Here is a 21,133-nt window from a genome sequence, read left to right as displayed (position 1 = left end):
GATTTAATGTTGTTGACTAAATTGACCCTTTGACTAAAGATAACTAAGGATATACTGGAAATTTTACCCCTAAGATAAACGACTTGCATATTGAAGGATCTTTGATGAGGAGATCTATGAGCAGAAGCAATGGATCGTCTCAAATCCCATTTTTTATATAATTCAAAATTTTACAAAGAAACAATTAGATCATGCATTTAATTCAAACAATTACAACATGCTTAAAAAAGAAATTGCAGAAAATTAAATTTGGTTAGAAAAACCTTACCTTTTGAAGACTTTATTCAAAATGAAATCCCAAAACCGAAATAGGGCATGACCACAAGATGACCTCGGTATTCTCTAGTGAAAATTTAAGAATTTGTGGTGCTCTTGTGAATTTGGTGAGGGAAGGGAATTTGAGAGAGGATGATATGAAGGAGGATGAGATTTGTTTTTCTTTCATAGAACTGTTCTATGTATCCTTCCTTTTTCTTTTTGCAGGATGAAGAAGAAGAATGTGAGGAAACCTCAACCTCCCACCTGCGGTATGTGGAAAGAATTAAAGGGAAGGAAGTTATTTCTCTCCCTCTAATTTAATTTAAAAATAAAATAAAATAATTTAATTTTACATCATAAACTTATATATATATATATATATAATCTGAAAATTATTTCAAATGGTAAAACTGTTAAAATATTTACAAGATATAGTAAAATTTTCGAATTATCAATGATAGATGTGATAGACACTGATAGACTTCTATAGGATCTATCAATATCTGATAGAAGTCTATCAGTTGATAGTTCTAAAATCTTGTCATATTTTTGTAAATATTTTAGTTATCTTTCGTATATTTAAAAACAATCCTATATAATAACTAATTTATTATACATATATACATAACTATATATTATATCATATATAACATATAACCTATAGATTTTATATGGCATCAAATACAATATAACTTATAGTTTCAATTCTCTCTCACAAATGACTTTTAATATAAATCACATTTACATTAAATTCAACTATATGAATCCAATTCATATAATTAACATTTGAATCAAATTCAAATATTTATTTCCTCTCATAAATACTTAATATAATCTATCAAATACATTATAGTAATTATATCATATATAATTAAATTAAATTAATGAACAATTCAAATTAATCCAAAAATTTATTCTCATTAAATCCGGTTGAGCTACCGAGTGGACCTTATGGACTTGTAGCTTGAAGCTTCAGTGGTACGTAAATAATTAATTAAACTCTTTAATTAAATTATTCATCATCTGTTAACTCGTAGTGTCACCAGGATAAGATATCAAGCCTTATTTATCTACTATAGACCATGTAGGTTATTACTTAAACATGATCCACCCGTATGTCTCTACATACATGGTTCAGCTACAAGATAACCTTGGATGTTCGTTTATTGGTTTGTGGTTAATTGAACTAATTTTGAAATAAAACATCACATATTTTATTACATAAATAAAATATTTGTACATTACAATTACAACTATGGGACCTTACGAGATTTAAGGCATCAACCCTAACACATATAACAAAGGAGTTATATGTAAATTGATGCATGCTAAGTTATAGGGTTATTGTTAGCATTTCATATCAAGCAGGTATATGACTATATATGTACACATTTATGATTGATCGTGTACCTTCGGGATACACACCTATGACTAATGTGTGTATTGGGGTTGATGCTCTAAAGTCTCGTATCATGTAGTTTGTAAATAGTTTGTACGAATGCTTGTATTGTATAATATATGATATTTACTTCACATCTTGTTTTTGCTCAGTTGCATGATTTATTTGCTTTACTACAAACCAATAAACATAAAATCCCTGGTTATTTGTATGTAACTTAAGCATGTATGTGGTGACAAGTGGATCATGTCTTTAGTGATAACCAAAATGGTCTGTATTATATGGATAAAGGAGGGAAACCTTATCCTGGTAACACTACGGATACGGCCCGCTTTGTAGAATGGTATTAAGTGTTTTGACTTGTCACAGATGGTCTGATCCTGATCATTTGTGTTGGGGACATGTAAGTAGGGTATCCTATACAAAGAGTTTGTATAAGACCTAACCACGAAGTGTTAATGTCTCGTTATATAACACCGTTCATGACAGAGACTTCACTTCACTAGGATGAGCACAGGTAACATGACTCAATCCTGAGTGAGTTGAGAACTTTTGCGATTGAAGGCGATCCTTTGATTTATATAGGTGTGATTGGCCAGGTCGCCTATTCAAACCTACCATTTTGACGATTCGTCTGATTGGGGAGCTGGGAACTTAGCTACACAAGATGGAATTCACTCCTTCCCCGAGGTAGGGGCAAGTCGATAGATAGCTTCTTTAAGGGCTGATTCCGGAGCTTGAACAATGTGGCGCCACACACCTTTTCTTGGCCCGAGAGGTGTTCACACTTAGTTGGCCTATGTTGTATTGTTCATAAGAGGAATCAGTGGTACTTAAGGAATGAGATGTAACTACAGAGGCAAAACGGTAAATTGGTCCAGCTGTACTTATGAGCATCTGTGAAGGGTCATCATACTCATGATTGGTTATATCTGATGGACACAGAATTATATCTGTGGTAAGAAGACTTTAGCTGTTGGTCTTTAGTGGAGCTGTCTCTTATACACATCTAGATGTGTATAAGAGACAGATGTTGTATTGTTCATAAGAGGAATCAGTGGTACTTAAGGAATGAGATGTAACTACAGAGGCAAAACGGTAAATTGGTCCAGCTGTACTTATGAGCATCTGTGAAGGGTCATCATACTGTCTCTTATACACATCTAGATGTGTATAAGAGACAGTTAGTGGAGTGCCCAATAGTTAACGGATGGCGGATCTTGTGGCTAAAGAGTTTGGTTAGCTATTCACGTACCGTTGGAGCTTCGAGCCACAGGTCCATTAGGTCCCCTGGGTAGCTTGGATAAAGTCGAGAATCAGTATTTAGGTCAGTTTGAAATGTTCAAATTGACAAGAGGGAGTTCAATTATATATGATATAATTAAACCGGTTGATTATATATGATATAATTGACTAAATGTATGAAATACATCATTTTGGAGGAAAATAGATATAAATATGATTTATATCAAGTAGAGGAGAAATTACTATAGCAGATATGTGATATCAAACTATAGGGTAAGAATATTATATTATTATGTTTATTAATTATTAAATTGATTAATTTTATGATAATTGGCCTAAAATTTCTCTCGGACATGCGTTAGTGGGAGCAGTCGCATTTGATTATATTAACCAAAGAATAAAATGAAAATTTGTTTCATTTTTCAATGGTTCGGAAAATTGGTATAGATGTGGAAACGTAAACGATCGCATAGTTGAGAGCCTATATGATAGTCGCTCAACGCCTAAATGATCGCACACCTCGCACCTAAACGACCGCACACTAGTCCCTAAACAATCGCATAGTGTGCCGTGTTTTCTAAACGATCGCTTAGTAAAACCTACATGATCGTGTAGCTTTTTCTAAATGATAAACATTTAGCTATAAGATAGCTTCCTTTTCTCTTCCACTTGTTTATCGTCTACACGATTTGTTCTTCCTTCTCGAACCTCTACCAAACTCACCAAAGACCACACTTTGGATTCTCACTTCGAGAATACCAAGGGCTCCATTTTGGTGGTGTCGTCCCTAATGCGTTCACTTGTTCGTGATAATTCATGCTACTGTAGACGACTTGTTTGCTGGGCGATAGAGATCACGTAGAGGTCTTCTGCTGCGTTGTGTTCCAAAGCTTGTAGAGCGTCTTTAACTGGTATGAGAATCTTTCCCTTCATAATTTTATTGTTCGAAGCATGCCTTTAATTAGTGTAATTTTGCATAACTGTATGTTAGAATGTATATGTTGTATTTCGGTCACGGTGAAATCGGAAAGATCCGAGTGCGCTCATAGATGCTCTTCGTTAAGAGATCCTTCAGTGTACCCCTTTGGGACCAACTATAACAGATTTGTGTATCTTCAGGTTACACACTATGATTAATGCAAGTTCTTTTGGGATCATGTTTACGAATGATTTGTGTACCTTCTGGTTACACACTATGACTGATGCATGCTCCTCCAGATTCATGTGTACAACTGATTTGTGTACCTCTAGTATACACACTATGACTGATGCGTATTCCTTCGGGATCACATTTATGAGTAATAGGTGACCTTCAGGATAACTACGACTGATATGATATGGTTATACATCGATGCCTAGATAAACTAGCTAACAAGTAACCTATGTAGGAATTGGTGTCCTAAATTTCTTTGTAATCTCGTAGTTTGTAAATTTTGTATAAACATATTGTTGTTAATATAATAAGTGTTATTTTATCAGTATATACTCAATCCAATAAACTATTATCCGAGTTTATTTCATGTAATTTAAATAAGTATGTAGAGACATACAAGTGGATATTGTTTAAATATAACATGGATCTTGTTTAAATAATAACCTAAACTGTCTGTAGTAGATGGATAAGGTTGGGTACCTTATCTTGTTGACACTATAGATACGACTCACTTTGTAGGTGTTACAATTTTTGTAAAGTGCTACAAATGATCTGATCTTGATCATACATGTAGAGATATGTGAACGGGGGTATCCTATACAAAGAGTTTGTATAAGACCGGACCATGAAATGATTAGTCTCTTTATATAACGCTATTGACCTGAATCCTAAGTGAATTATGAACAAGCTCATGAAGGTGGTTTTTTGATTTGCATGGGTGGAAGTGGCCAGATTGCCAATTCAACAAACCTACCATTTTAGGGATTCGTCTGACTGGGGAGTTGGGAACACAGCTACGCAAGATAGAATTTACTCCTTCCTCAATGCAAGGAAAGTAGATAAATTGCTGCCTTAAGGGCTGGTTTCGAGGCTTGAACATAGTGGCCACACTCTTTCCTGGCCCGAGAGAGACTTGGTCATAGTTGGACTATGACTTATTGTTAATTAGAGAAATTAGTGGTACTTAAGGAGTTAGATGTAACTACGGTATTGTTGATGGGTTATATCCAATGAACACAGAAATTTATTTGTAGTGCGAAGAGTGCAAATGTCGATCTTTAGTGGAATGACCGAAAATTAACGGATATTGGGTAATTTAATTAAAGAGTTTAATTAATTATCCGAGTACTATTGGAGCATCAATTTACAGGTCCATAAGATCCTCTTTGTAGCTCAATAGGGATTTAATTGAGAATTAATTTTGGATTAAGTTGAAGTGTTCAAATTAATTGAGAAAATTAATTATATATGATATAATTAATTAAATTAATTATATATGAGATATAATTAATATAATGTATTTGATACATTATAATATAAGGTAATATGAGAAGAATTTGAATATGATTCAAATACTAATTATATGAATGAGATTCATGTGATTAAATTTAATATAAATATGATTTATATTGAATATCATAAATAAGTTGAGAGGAATTAAATATTTGAATATGATTCAAATATTAATTATATGAATGAGATTCATAAAAGTGCATTTAATATAAATGTGATTTATATTAAATGACATGCATTGTTGAGAGAAAATATATCTATAGGATATATTGTATTTGATACAATATGTAAATATAGATTATGTGTCATATGAGATATAACATATAGTTTATATACATATAATAAGGTTATTATTATATTTATAATTATTATTGATTTTATTTTATTAAATTAATATTAATTAATTGAAGGGAGGGAGCTACAACTTCCTTTCCCACTAGTTTCTCTTAGTCATATACGTGCGGTGAGTGAGAAAACATGAGTTTGTTTTGAATTCATCTTCTTCGTGGAAAACATTGAGAGAAAGAGCTCTCTAAAAAAAAAAAAAAACTCATAGAGAAGAAAAGTTCTTCTCCTCCCTCTCTTCTTGTCCATCTCCCTTCATTCTTCCAAGGATTCAAACAAAGCTCACAACTCTTACTTGAATCCTTTGTCCCAAGAGAATATAAAGGGTTCTTAAGTGGTGGTATCCTTTTTGAAGAAGGAGATCCGTTCGTGTTTTGTTCGAGGGATTCTTGAAGAATAGTTTTCAAAGGTAAGGATTTTTGAAACCCTATGTTTTCCTTTATTGTTGCTTGCTATAATTTATGTAAATGCATATCTTGTTCTTGATTTACTGTAAAACTTATATTCAATTAAAATTAGAAATTGGGACGATCTTTGCTTCTGCTCATAAGATACTCTCCTCAGTGAGTTTCATTCAAACTAGAAGGCCCAGTAGCGGGTCACTTACTAGTGAGGGACAAAAGGGACCCGTGATAGAGTCATACAATGACAATAGAAAATGCTTCCGCACAATTCATGTTTCATTTTTATTTATTTATTTAGATGTTTTATTTTTATTTTATTTGAGCTTGTTGACAGATGACATGTTTTATTATTTTGTTTGGAATTTTTTTTATCCCAACTAAATGTATTGATTGTTAAATTTATTATCAAATTAAAATTATAGTTTTAAATTGTTATCCGTGTTTTCTCTGATTTTACGTTATAACAGTCAAAATGTTTAAATGAAAATGTGTACTAGTGGTGATGAACCTTGTTTGAGTACTTGAGAGGTCAGATCGTTACAATTGGCATCAGAGCTTAAGTTCTAGGTTCTATAGACTGACTTATGATGCAAGTCTTGGTTTTGTGTCCCTCATGGCTAACTATGGATCCCTCGTCCTCGACGGATATGTTTATAGTTTAGGTGTTCTAAAAATAATATTTGTATGGCCTTGCATGTTTTCTCAAAGGATGGTATTAAACTATTTACTTTTATTGAGAAATTAATGGAAGTTAACTATGAATAATAGGAAATACCACCACTTCGAACTGCATGTAGGAATGATCGAGGAGGAAGGACGGATGGTATGAGAGGTGAACATAACCCACCCGTTAAGGTTGTTGCAAAAAATGAGGAACAAACATTGATACACCCACTTCCTGATGCACCTGTCACCCAGGCTGATCTTGCTACAATGTCGATGCAGTTAGAGGAAAGATTTAAGAAGATAGTGGATGAGGCATTAGCTCGACAAGAACCGTCTCAGGAGGTTCCTTCTCCTCAATACCCTACTCCACAGCATAATTTGCAAGATCTGTTCGTTGAGGCTAAGCATCTGAGGGATTTTCAGAAGTTTAATCCTCACATGTTTAATGGATCATTGAATGACTCTACCAAGGCAGAGTTGTGATTATTTTCCATAGAAACGATTATTCGATATATGAAGTGCCCGGATGGTCAGAAAGTACAGTGTGTGATTTTCTTGCTTACCGAAGGTGGCAGTCCACTAAAAGGATTATTTGTGCTAAAATTGGAGCAATAACCTAGAAGCAGTTCAAAAAATGGTTTTATCTAAAGTACTTCTACACTAGCCTATGGAATGCTAAAGAGAAAGGATTCTTAGATCTGAAGATGGGCCGGATGTCGGTCAAAGATTATGCTTAGGAGTTTGACAGGTTGTCTCGTTTTGCTCCAGAATTGGTTGCCACAGAGGTTAAGAAGGTCGAAAGGTTTGTCCAAGGCCTAAAAAATGACCTATGTGGTTTTTTGCAAGCCTTTAAGCCGACTACCTGGAGGGGAGGGAACACCCAAGACCTCAAGGGTCAAGACTCTCATTGAGATAGAAGAGAAAAGTAGAGCAAAAGGCTTCTGAGCCCCCACAGAAAAGCTCAGGAATGTTTGGAACATTATGACAATATTGACAGCAGAATCTTAAGATGGGAAGAGCTAGGAAGGATAAGCCTATATGTAGATCGTACTGGAAGTCCCATGTGGGTCATTGTTTAGTTGGAACGAGAGCATGTTTTAATTGCAAACAAAAGGGGCATATGGAAAACAGATACCCTGGTGTTCCTGCTGGAGGTGGTCAAAATCAGCTACAGAACACTCAGCACAATACAATCAGACAAGAAAAACAACACGGTTAAGTCTATCCCACCAACTGTCGAGAGGCCGAGCAGTTCAAAACAGTAGTGACAGGTACACTCTCAATCTTAGGACATTATGCCTAGGTATTATTTGACTCTAGATCATACCATTCTTTCATAACATCATTGTTTGTTGGGTTGTATATCCTAAAACTTGCAGTTTGTAAATATAAACATATTCAATTTACAATAAAGATGTTATTGAGGTTTATTCAATAAAGTTATTATTGGATATATGAATTGCTCATTTTGTTTTAGAAATAACCTAAATCCAATAAACTAAGATCCATGGCTATTACATGAGTACTTTGACTTTATGTGGAGAAATAAAAGTGGATCAAGTTCGAGTAGGTAGCCAAAACGGTCTTTAGTATATGGATAAGGTCGGGTACCTTATAAACTTGTCAAAGGTTTATAACAAAGAATTTGAAAATAGGATCTTAGAAACTTGTCATATGTGTAAATTATAAAAAGTGGGTGACACATTTGGAATAATATATTACTAAATTCCCACCTGTTGCAATTTTTTTGAGTTTTTCTTGGTAAGGTTTTAGGGAGATATTAACTTTATATATAATGAGCATCTGAGAGTAGTATTATAAATATTTGAATTATATACAGATATTAATAGATTACATTCATCTAAATATTATTTTCATTATCTTCTTTGTATCTTTATCTTTTCATATCATGTAAACTCTAGAAATAGTAGTTATTGAGATTTTTGAGATACATAATTGAATACAAAATATATTCTTTCTCTACTTTGACCGAATATAAAATATATTTATTCTTTACTTTCTTTTCTCCCCTTATTTTGTTCTTGTTTCCCTCGTTTTATAACATGAAGTTAGATAAACATGAAGTTCACTATGGTATCAAAATTCATATAGTCCAAAATAATAATAATAATAATAGTAATAATAATAATAGATATCCCAAATAGTAACAGTAATAATAATAATAAAAAAAGTAATTGTTTTAACGAAAAAACTGTTAGAAATATTTTCAAATATAGCAAAATGTCACGGTCTATCAATGATAGACATAGATAGACACCGATAAATAGTGATATTTTTCTATATTTATAAATAAATTGGCTCATCTTGCTATATGCAAAAACATTCCTAATAATAATAAATTATCACTTGAGAAACACACGTCTAAAAACTCTATTTATCTAAGACCTTGTTTTTCATTCCTTTGTTTCTTATTTCTTTTCTTTTTTTTTTTTTTGAATAAAGAAAAATAGAGTTGTCTTTACACTACAAGAAAATTGAGCTATTTCGACAATCTTTTATCGGAGGCTATAAAAAAACTTTGAGAAAGATATACATTTATTGAAGGTATTAGAAAAACCTTTGAAAAATATGTACTTTTTATCGAAATTTCGACAATATTTTATCGGAGGCTATAAAAAAACTTTGAGAAAGATATACATTTATTGAAGGTATTAGAAAAACCTTTGAAAAATATGTACTTTTTATCGAAATTTCGACAATATTTTATCGGAGGCTATAAAAAAACTTTGAGAAAGATATACATTTATTGAAGGTATTGGAAAAAGCTTTGAGAAATATGTACTTTATATTGAAGATTAATAAAAACTTTTGAAAAAGATATATGTTTATTGGAGGTTTTGAAAAAACCTTTGAGAAATATGTAGTTTTTATCGAAGGGTAACATAAACTTTTGAGAAAGACATACATTTATCGAAGGCTTTGATAAGTCATTTGAAAAATATGTACCTTTTATTGAAGGTTAATAAAAATCTTTGAGAAAAATATATATTTATTGAATGTATTGGAAAAACCGTTGAAAATAGAGTTATTAACCTAGGGGCATTTATGTAATTGTGTAGACCCCTAGGATTTCCTACTGTTTATTTATACAGTGTGTCCCTATGTATTCAGTGTATCATATTAAAATAATAAGAAAAGTCTCTATATCGTGATTTTTCTCCCTATACTAGGGTTTCCATGTAACTGTGTTGTCATTCTCTTCCCTTCTCTTTTATTTTTAACATGGTATCAGAGCTAGGCGACGAAACCCTAGCTGTTATGGAGAGAACCAACCATACTCATCTTCTGTTGATGGAACTTCGAGTTTTGACATGAAGACTACTATTCGAGCAGTCGTAAAGGAGTTTTTTCAAGTAGCCCTACCAGAGTTACTTTCTGCCGTCCAGCTGTAGTCGACAGAGAGCCGTCGTCGATGGAAGCCGCCGAACCAGACAGTAGCGCCGATCGGACTCTTCCGCGTTGAACCCAGACGAATCCTTGATGGATAGACAGATCCGGTCGTTTCAAGCCATGGGTCGCTGCCTTCCATACCGTCATAGTCCTCTGCGCCGTCACAGTCTTCCGCACCGATCGTTTGCACGCCGGCCTACCCTTCCGCGCCAGGCCCATTCGATCTACAAGGAGTCGTGCCGAACACGACTAATTCTTTCGCACCAAGTGTCTTTACATATGCCAGCGACCTCCTTCCATCCGATGACATCCTTCCAATCGATAGTGACTGCCCCATTTCTAGCCGCTTTTGGTTCGACCCATTACCCAGACGATGTGAGACAACGGTTGGCTTATTTGCAGGATTTCTTGTGGGAGAAAAATTAAATGGCTAGAATTATTTCTCTTAGTCCCAATCAATTCGAATGGCCTTGGAAGGGCGTCACAGATTTGGGTACTTGACGAGGGAGATTCCGAAGCCAGCACAAGGCGATCCATAAGAACGAATCTGGAAAGGAGAAGACTCGTTGTTACGCTCTATTCTGGTGAATAGTATGGAACCTCAAATAGGCAGACAATTATTATATGTTGCAACCGCCAAGGATATCTGGGAGGTTGCGTGAGATTTGTACTCAAAGAGACAGAATGCCTCTCGACTATATACATTTCACAAGTAGGTCCATGAATGAAAACAAGGATCCATGGATGTTATATCTTACTTTAACAAATTATCAATGTTGTGGCAAGAGATAGACCTGTGTCGAGAGATTGTCTGGAACTGTGCACAAGACGGGGCTCAATACTTGAAAATTGAAGAGGCAGACCGTGTGTATGTGTTCTTGGCTGGATTAAATCCTAAATTCGATGGTGTCCATAGTCGAATATTGGGCCAACCTCTACTCCTTCACTCAGAAAAGTCTGCTCCGAAATACGACTGAAAGAGGATCGGTCATGTGCCATGAATAATCCCATTCCTACAACTGATGTAGTTGCCTTCATTGTAAAGTCGTCCAGTGCTGATGGCGATAAAAACCCCCCACCTGTGTGTAAACATTGTAAGAAGTCCTGGCACACAACAGGCGACGACAGTCTCATGAAAAATCTAATATCGGTCGTGCCCTAGTAAGTGACTTAGCAGATGAACATACTCAGAAGCAGTCTTCCGATGATAGTAAGAACAACTTGATTACTGTTGGGGTGAGTGCTATTGCACAATCAGGTAATTTCCCTTCATTTTTCCTTATTAGTATAAATGGTAAAAAACCATGGATGGTGGACTTAGAGGCCACAGATCATCTTACAAGTTCTTCAAAATTGTTTGTGTTGTATAACCCAAGTGCTGCAAATGAGTGTATTCACATTGCAGACGGGTCTTTTGCCCCTGTTGCAAGGAAAGGCCATATCTCCCCGTTTGACGGTTTAATTCTGGGTGATACTTTACATGTGCCTAAAATCTCTTATGATTTGTTGTCTGTCAGTAAAATTACAAGGGATTTGAAGTGTAAGGCAATTTTCTCACCTGATTCCATTTTGTTTCAGGATCTGAAATCGGGGATGACGATTGGCACTGCCCGGCACGATAGGGGACTCTACTTCCTTTCTGAAGAAGATTCCTCTAAAGATGATCATCAAACTGGGTTTATGTCGTTAAATTTTTTACGTTTCTAAAAATGACTTTATGTTGTGGCATTTCCGTTTAGGACATTCGAATTTTCAATATATGAAGTATTTGTTTCTACATTTATTTCGCAATGTTAATACTTCCTCTTTAAATTGTGATGTGTATTTGTGCCAAGCAAAGTCGTGTTTCTTTCCAATCTCAGCCTTACAAACCCTTAAGTCCTTTTACTCTTGTTCATAGTGATGTATGGGCTCCTTCACCGTTTACCACTTCCACTGGTAAATGGTGGTTTGTCATATTTATAGATGATCACACTCGCCTTACTGGGTCCTTCTCCTCATTGACAAATCTGAGGTATCATCTATTTTCTAACAATTTTATACAACTGTCGAGACTCAATTCAAAACGAAGATTGGAATTTTACGAAGTGATAATGGGCGAGAATTCTTCAATGCCTTCTTCAGGTATTTTCTTTTCTCTAAGGGTATTATCCATCAGAGCTTGTGTGCTTACACTTCGTAACAAAATGGAGTAGCTGAGCGGAAAAATTGTCATCTCATAGAAGTAGCCAAGTCTCTTATGTTATCTGCCACTCTTTCATCATACCTGTAGGGGGATGTGGTTCTTACTGCTACCCATCTCATTAATCGGATGCCTTCTCGTATTCTTAATCTTCATACTCCTTTAGAACTGTTTAAAGAGTTCTTCTCAACCACTCGATTAATCTCCGATGTTCCTCTTCGGGTTTTTTGTTGTGTTGCCTTTGTTCACTCCCATGGTCCAAACCACACAAATTTACTCCTTGTGCTTAGAAGTGTGTCTTTTTTGGATATCCACTTCATCAACGTGGATATAAGTGCTATCACCCGTCATCTCGTAAATACTATGTCTCCATGGATGTCACCTTCCTCGAGGATCAGCCGTTCTTTCCTGTTAGTCTTCTTCAGGGGGAGAACATGAATGAAGAGACTAACTGGTCATCTTATGTTATTCCCTTAGAGTCAGCTCCCATTCATATCTAGTCTAAACCTAGTTTTGAGAATGATGATCTGGTTCTTCCTACCAACTACGTTTCTTGGAAAACTTACTGTAGGAAAATCTCAGGAATGAAGTAGTGTCACATGTCGAACCAGAACCACCGGCTCTAGTGCATGAGTCAGACCCACCATCAGATCCAAGTACGTACATTCCTGAAATTAATGATGTTGATTTGTGTATGGAGACTAATGAATGTAGGCAAGATAAGGGAGAAGAAAGTAGTAATACTGAAAGAATGGCAGAAGGGGAGACAATAGAGAATGAAATGATTCTTGCTAATGATGATGTGGAGGATACTACTGAAATCTCTGATACACAGACAGTCGATCATGGTGAGGAGCCTAGAAAGGTGAAGGAACGTGATGCATCGCTTGATCTTCCTATAGCTCTGAGGAAAGGCACTCGTTCATGTACTAAATACCCTATGCATAGTTACATGACGTATATTAATCTAGCAACCGAGTTCAAAGCATTCACTACCAGTTTGGACACTGAGATGGTTCCAAATGACATAAGTGTGGCAATGAAAAAACCAGAATGGCGGTCTACTATTATGGATGAAATGAGAGCTCTCGAGAAGAATGGAACTTGGGAATAGGTGGCTTTGCCTGAAGGGCACAAGACAGTTAGATGCAAATAGGTGTTTACAATAAAATACAAGTTAGATGGGACGATTGACCAGTACAAAGCTAGGCTTGTTGCAAGAGGCTTTACTCAGATCTATGGAGTAGATTACTTTGAAACTTTTTCTCCTGTGGCCAAACTTAACACTATTTGAGTGCTCTTGTCAGTTGTTGTAAATAAGGATTGGTTTCTACACCAACTTGATGTTAAAAATGCTTTTTTGAATAGGGAACTTGAAGAGGAAGTCTATATGAGTCCTCCTCCTGGGTTTGAGAGTCAATTAAAAAATAAGGTATGTAGATTGAAAAAGTCGTTATACTGATTGAAACAGTCTCCAAGGGCCTGGTTTGACAGATTCACAACTTTTATGAAAGTACAGGGGTATGTTCAGGGTCATTCTGATCACATTCTCTTTATAAAAAGATCGATATCAGGGAAGATAGTTGTTCTTATTGTCTACGTTGATGACATTGTTTTATCTGAGGATGATGATACAGAGATCATGATGCTAAAAAAAAAGATGGCCGAAGAATTTGAAATTAAAGACCTCGGTAAGCTAAGATACTTTCTGGGAATGGAAGTGACTCAATCAAAAGAAGATATATCAGTCTCTCAACGAAAATACATTCTGGACTTACTAAAGGAAATAAACATGACTAGGTGTAAACCTGTTGACACACCAGTAGAGTACAATACGAAGCTTAATGATAAGAATGATAGAATTCTTATTAATAAAGAAAGGTATCAACAGTTAGTCGGGAAGTAAATCTACTTGTCTCATACAAGGCCAGATATTTCGTATGCAGTAGGTGTTGTCATTCAGTTTATGCAAGCTCCCTGTGAGGATCATATGATAGTAGTTGAACATATCCTCCGGTACCTGAAAGGAACTCCTGGCAAGGGTCTAATGTTCAGAAAGACTGATAAATGATCTGTTGAAGCCTACACTTATTCTGACTAGGCAGGTTCTATTGTTGACAGAAAATCGACGTCTGGGTACTGTACGTTTGTCTGGGTAATCTAGTCATCTGAAGAAGTAAGAAACAAGGAGTTATTGCTAGAAATAATGCTGAGGGTGAGTATAGGGCCATAAGTCTGGGGATTTGTGAAGAAATTTGGTTGAAGAAAGTGTTATCTGATCTCCAGTAAGATAATGAGCTTCCGATGAAATTTTTTTGTGACAACAAAGCTACCATTAGTATTGCAAATAACTCGATTCAACATGACAGAACTAAACACGTAGAGATTGACAAACATTTCATTAAGGAGAGATTGGACAGTGAAAACATATGCATCCCTTATATTCCTTCAAATCAACAAGTTGCAGATGTACTTACAAAGGGGTTACTGAGACAGGGCTTTGATTATTGTATAAGCAAGTTGGGCCTTGTCAACATCTATGCTTCAACTTAAGGGGGAGTGTTGAAAATAGGGTTATTAACCTAGGGGCATTTATATAATTGTGTAGACCCCTAAGATTTCTTACGATCTATTTATACAATGTGTCCCTATGTATTCAATGTATCAGATTAAAATAATAAGAAAAGTCTCTATATCGTGGTTTTTCTCCTTGTACTAGGGTTTCCATGCAACTGTGTTGTCATTCTCTTCTCTTCTCTTTTATTTTTAACAAGAACCTTTGAGAAATATGTACTTTTTATTGAAGGTTAATAAAAACCTTTGAAAAAGATATATATTTATTGGAGGTTTTGAAAAAACTTTTGAGAAATATATAGTTTTTATTGAAGGGTAATAAAAACCTTTGAGAAAGACATACATTTGAGCAAAGGTTTTGAAAAAACCTTTGAGAAATATGTAGGTTTTGAAAAAGATAGTCGTGCTGCGCTAAACGATGAGCAGACGCGCTACACAATAGGCGGAATACTAAGCGATGGTTGTTGGGCGATAGACGTAGGCGTTGGGTGATGACATTAAGTGATAGGAAGATGCGATAGACGATCGTGAAGATGCGCGTGCCGTTAAACGATAAGGAGTGACGCACTAGACGATCGGGCTATACGATAGGCAAAGTACTGCATGATCAGTGAAAGTGCTAGATGATAAGTGTAGAAGTTGGACGATAGTGCTAGACGATAGTCGTGCTACACTAAATAATGAGCAGACGCGCTACACGATAGACGGATTACAAAGCGATGGGCGTTGGGCAATAGACGCAAGTTTTGGACGATGACGTTAAGTGATAGACAGATGCGTTAGACGATCGTGAAGATGTGTGCAGCGTTAAACGATGAGGAGTGACGCGCTAGATGATCGAGCTATACAATAGACAAAATAGTGTACGATCAGTGAAAGCGTTAGACGATAAGCGTAGAAGCTGTAGCGCTAGACGATAGTCGTGTTGCGCTAAACGATGAGCAAACGTGCTACACGATAGGCATAATTCTAAGCAATGGCCATTGGGCGATAGACATGGCCGTTGGTCGATGACGTTAAGCGATAGGTAGATGCATTAGACGATAAGGCATCAGAGCTAAACAATGGAGTTAAATGATGGTCGCGGTAGCTAAACGATAGGCTATGCGCAAGTGATATTTATTTATTTTTATTCTAAAAGAATATTCAAATTGATTATAGTTTTGGGAATTATGTTTCCCTTTCAAGTAAAACATACCTTTTTTTTTAAGTTTTTAACTTACCCAACCCTAGCCGCCCTATGGAGTGACCAAAGAAATGATAACCAAAATTCTTGCCTTGCCTTGCCCTAGATCTCTAATGGCAATTTCTCACTTTCTTTCATTTCTTTCTTAATCAATGAACGTCTGATTCCTCTTCTTAGCGTCGACATGGCGCGGAATTTTGAATTCTTCGCCCTCGATTCCCTCGATTCCATGTTCAACTTCTCCTAATCATCTTCCATTTCTACGCTTCTCTTTCTTCTTTTTCCTTCCCAGATGGAACCTCGCATCGGCAATAAGTTTCGCCTTGCCGAAAGATCGGTAGCGGCTCCTTCGGGGAGATCTATCTTGGTTCGTCTGGTTTTTCTCCATCCCAGCTTCTTATTATGCTGCTCTATTACAACAACTAGATTTTAATGCTTCAATTCCATCTACAGGTACTAATATACAGGTACTAATGCTTCAATTCCATCTTCAACTAGATTTCTTCTTTTTCCTTCCCGGATGGAACTTTGAGTCACATGGCGATTTGTGGAGTCAATGGAAGAAAGGGGGCTTCGCCGTCTTCATTGGCCTTCAAATGAAGTAGAAATGGCCCCAGTGAAATCTAAATTTGAGAAAATACAAGGACTCCCTAACTGTTGTGGTTCGATTGATACCTACCACTCACATCACAATGTGTCTGCCTGCTTCGGATTCCACGAGTTATGTATGGCTTGACGAGGAGAAAAACCACAGCATGGTCTTGCAAGTGATTGTAGACGCTGAAATGATGTTCCGAGACATATTAACTGGCTTGCCTGGAAAAATGTCAGACTGGTCAGTTTTCCAGAGTTCAAACTTCCACAAGCTCTGTGACAAGGGGGAGAGGTTGAATGGGAAGAGGTTAGAGCTTAACGACAGATCGGAAATCAGAGAATATATAATTGGAGATTCAGGCTATCTTTTACTTCCCTATCTATTGAACACGGCGTTGATTACAAATAACAGGTTTGTGATGTTTTTGACTCAAAGGGTGCATATCTGAGAGATAGATTGTCTTTGCTGTTCATCTGAAACTGAGAGGCTTTGTTACCATGTTGACTATTCTTTTACATTCTACAAAGTTTGAATAATGGGATTAAGCTTCTGCCTCTTGTACATACCACCAGTTAATGCTTTAGTGATTTATTGGGGAGTGATTGATGAATTTATTCTGTTCCAATTATATAAAAAATTTGTCAACAGTGAAAGAAGAAAATTATAAAACACACAAGTTGCTTAGTATATGTGCTGTTCTTTTGTAGTGAAGAGTATAGGAATGACAGCCTTGCATACAAGTTTCAACTTTTATCTTTATTATTATTGTTATTATTATTCATTTGAAGACCATTATTGTCCATTGCTTAATAATAGATGTTTAGGGCAGAAAAATTGAACTTCTCATCTCGAAGTTTGTATATTCTTTATGTCAATTGAATTATGCTTGTTTCGATAATAAATTATGTGACTTCTAATGTATGTATCAACATGTAAATATATACATAAATGATATCATATAAGTTCAAATATGAACGGTTCTGAACTCTATGTATGGCTGTATTTACCACGAACTGTTCCCTTAATTACTGAGCGAACATTTGAATTATACTTAAGGTACTCCGGACTTTGGTTCTGTATCAGATATGCCAATTGGAGATGTTTTGAATGAGAAGAACGTTGATGTGTAAATTGATGTTTCTGTCTTCGTAGAATAGGAACAATTCATGTGGCACTTAAAGCAAATAGCCGGAGTTTCCTGGTTTAGTTGAGTGGAACGTTGATCCTCTCTAGTTATGCTACTTGGAGGGATAGTGAATGCAAAGAATTTTAAAGCAAATAGATTTTGTATGTGTTTAGTTGGGTTTTTGGATGCATAGTTTTTTGTTCATTGTGTTAGTAATGCTTCATTGAACTGAATACTGTAGTCTTCGTTTTATTTATGAGCCAGTTCATGTTCTTAGTAAAACATAAATCTAATTTGCTTTACTTTTCTCATGTACAGGAAAATGTCAAGACGAAGCATCCTCAGTTGCTTTACGGGTCTAAGTTATACATAATTCTTTAGGGACGAAGTAATGAGATATTCTTCTTCCTTTTTTTTTTTTTTGGATGGAAGTAAAATCTGAATGAATGCTTTCTCCTGTGACCCTTTCTTTTCACAATCTTTTGTCTGAACTCTTATTCTATTTTGCAGATGGCTTAATGATAATCGATTAAATGGACTAATCTTGACAGAACTTACTGGAATTACAAGTCTTAAACTTGTGTAAGTCTTTGTATAATTTCACCGTTTTGTCTGAACTCTTATTCTGTTTTTTTCTGGATGGAAGTAATATGATGTTATTGGTTAGAGTTTGAGTAAAGGCCATTAATCTATCATCTTTGTTGCTCTGTTCTAGAAATAATTGATTTAAATAAGTCTCTAGCTTATCCCCTAAGAATTCTTAGACTATTGTCTGATGAGCTATAGAACATATCTTGTTCAAGCAAAGTCTCATCTATAGAAAACTCATATTTGTTCAAGCAAACTGATGCAGTACAAGATCTTTCAATATTATATAGGTTTAAAACTTTTCCAAGATCTTATTTGTTTTACTTCTTTCCCTTTTCTTAAGGCAAAAAAACCAAAAAAAAAAAAACAAAAAAAACAAAAATATTATCAATTGACCTACCCTAATTGTATAAGTAGACGTACATGGCTACAAGACATTTGTTATCTACATTTTACCATTGTTTTCAAAAACCAAGTCAAGTTTTGAAAACTAAAAAAACAGATTTTAAAAACTTGTTTTTGTTTTTGAAATTTGGTTAAGAATTCAACTCTTTACTTATGAAGTATGCAAACCATTGTAAGAAATCGAGAGAAAATAGGCTAAATTTTCAAAAATCGGAAATAAAAAATCAAATAGTTATCAAACGGAACCTTATTGATAACCTCGCACACACACAAACAACATATCACAAATAAATATACTAACCATGAAGAAAGCAGCATCAGCATTTGGAACAAAATGAAGCATATTCCCAGCAACATGTTCCACACCATTATACTCTTCTGATGTTGACACAAAATTTGGAAGATCAAAGTTAATACCTTTCATCCATGGAAAAGCCTTAACCAAAATACTCAAAGTAGTCCCATTTCCTCCTCCCACATCCACCAAACTTCCAATTCCATTAAATATATCTCCACAACTTTCAAGTATTGTAGGCAAAGTAATAACTCTAGCATTACAACCCAAACCCTCATTAAACATTCTATTGAATTCTAGATTTGTTGCAGCATAGCTCCAAATACCCTTCCCATGAGCTACTTCAAATGGTACTGATAAATCACTAGTACTGTCATTGTTCTTAAGCCTTGCACTAAGATTATGCCATGATTCAACAATTGTTGGGCTATTCTCAAGCACAAGCAAGGGAGCCACAGTGATGAGCATATGAGACAATGGTGTTTGAGAATAGCCTATGACAATTTTGTTGGGCTGACCACTCTTCACAAGGCCCAAATACTCAAGATCAACGTTGGATAGATGAAGAATTTACCTCATTCTTCATCTACGGGTCTCTGTTAAATCTTCGATGGAACTCGATGACAACAAACAAATACTCGATCGTACTCGACGGTTATTGAACGATACTCGATGCAATTCGAAGGTGAAAGTGATGTACTCGAAGCTACTCGATAGCGAAGAATCGATGTACGATTGACTCGATATTTAGATTAGTCGATGTGATTTGAAAGATGATTGAATGACGCGCGATTTGTAGTAAAGAAAACACTCATATGAACAAGAAAGATAAGGCCAGAAGATGGAGACACAAGATTGCCTACGTCCATGAGAAGATCTGAATTATTTTACTGATGAAGATTGCATACAGATTTTGTTGTTTACTGAAAACTTAAAGAAAATGATGATAACTCACTTTTTGAATTTAAAATCAGTAGTATTTACAGAGTATACCAGTTGACTATTTACAAAGTTAGTTATAAATAAACAAAAAACTGGGGTATTGAGTCGAAGCTTCTTCAACTTCTAGCTGTGGTTTCTTCTTTGAAAATTCGACGGACGAAGAATCTCATGATGCGAAATAGAAGTGGTGGGGAGCAGTTTAAAGCTGAGGATATTTGAGATAATGTTATCGATCTTCCATGGCTTTCGACCGCATCGGCGATTTTAAGTTCTATGGCACATTTTATTGCTGCTGCTTCTGCAAAATCAAATACATACTTGTATATTTGGATCTTTGCCTCTTCTTCTTCTTTCTTCCATTTTGATTCTTTGGTGATAGTTTCTTCCATTCTTGTGATATTATCTCCATCTCTATTCTCTACTTGTTTTGCAAGTCCTTATCTTAATACATATATTGGTGAGATCCAACGTAGTAAAGACTTTACAATATTTATAAAATATTTGAGGTCTCGTTTGGTAAGCATTTGATTTTTTGTTTTTTAGTTTTTGAAAATTAATCCTATCTCCATTTTTTTGACGACATATGTGGTGGGAGATCGGACTTCTGACTTCGAGGTTGATAATAAGCACTATAAACACACATTTCACCTCCAAATTTCTTGTTTTTTATTTACTTTATTTCTATCAATATTTTAAAAAAACAAGTTAAAGTTTTAAAAACTAAAAAAATGTATTGTTTTTTAAAAAAAGTATTTATGTTTATGAAATTTGGCTAGGAATTCATTTTTTTTTAACTTAAAAAAGATGAAAACCATGGTAAAGAATTGAGAGAAAATAGCCTTAATTTTCAACAACAAAATGGTTACCAAATGGGACAGATTTTTTTTTTTTTTTGTCATTTAGTTTTTTGGTAGGTTCTCATGTATATCTAACATAGTATCAAGGTTATGAAAGGACTAACGAGAAGAATAGCAAATTTTAACTTTTCATTTGTAAAAATAGCAAATCATAATTTTAATCATAAAAATAGCAAAATAAATTAAAAATAAAATATAAATGAATTTAT

At 35.1% G+C, this 21,133-nt stretch overlaps 2 protein-coding genes across 2 annotated transcripts; one reads left to right on the top strand and one right to left on the bottom strand.

Moving 5' to 3' along the window:
- The first annotated feature begins 10,914 nt into the window (after positions 1–10,914).
- Positions 10,915–13,470, top strand: LOC120077401. The gene is made up of 5 exons (XM_039031284.1): positions 10,915–11,129; positions 11,293–11,850; positions 12,075–12,318; positions 12,447–12,578; positions 12,928–13,470. The coding sequence occupies exons 1-5, from the start codon at positions 10,915–10,917 to the stop codon at positions 13,468–13,470; spliced, it is 1,692 nt and encodes a 563-aa protein (XP_038887212.1).
- Positions 13,471–18,977: 5,507 nt separating this feature from the next.
- Positions 18,978–20,465, bottom strand: LOC120077400 (acetylserotonin O-methyltransferase-like). Its single transcript, XM_039031283.1, has 3 exons — positions 20,189–20,465; positions 19,132–19,619; positions 18,978–19,025 (listed from the first exon to the last, which is right to left on the bottom strand). Exons 1-3 carry the CDS (start codon positions 20,454–20,456, stop codon positions 18,978–18,980), a joined length of 804 nt encoding a protein of 267 aa, XP_038887211.1. The 5' UTR covers positions 20,457–20,465.
- Positions 20,466–21,133: the final 668 nt, after the last annotated feature.

Source organism: Benincasa hispida, chromosome 5 (genome assembly GCF_009727055.1).
Source record: "Benincasa hispida cultivar B227 chromosome 5, ASM972705v1, whole genome shotgun sequence".
NCBI classification, from domain to species: domain Eukaryota; kingdom Viridiplantae; phylum Streptophyta; class Magnoliopsida; order Cucurbitales; family Cucurbitaceae; genus Benincasa; species Benincasa hispida.
Note: the sequence above shows the minus strand (reverse complement) of the source record. Positions and strands in the feature narration are given on the sequence as shown.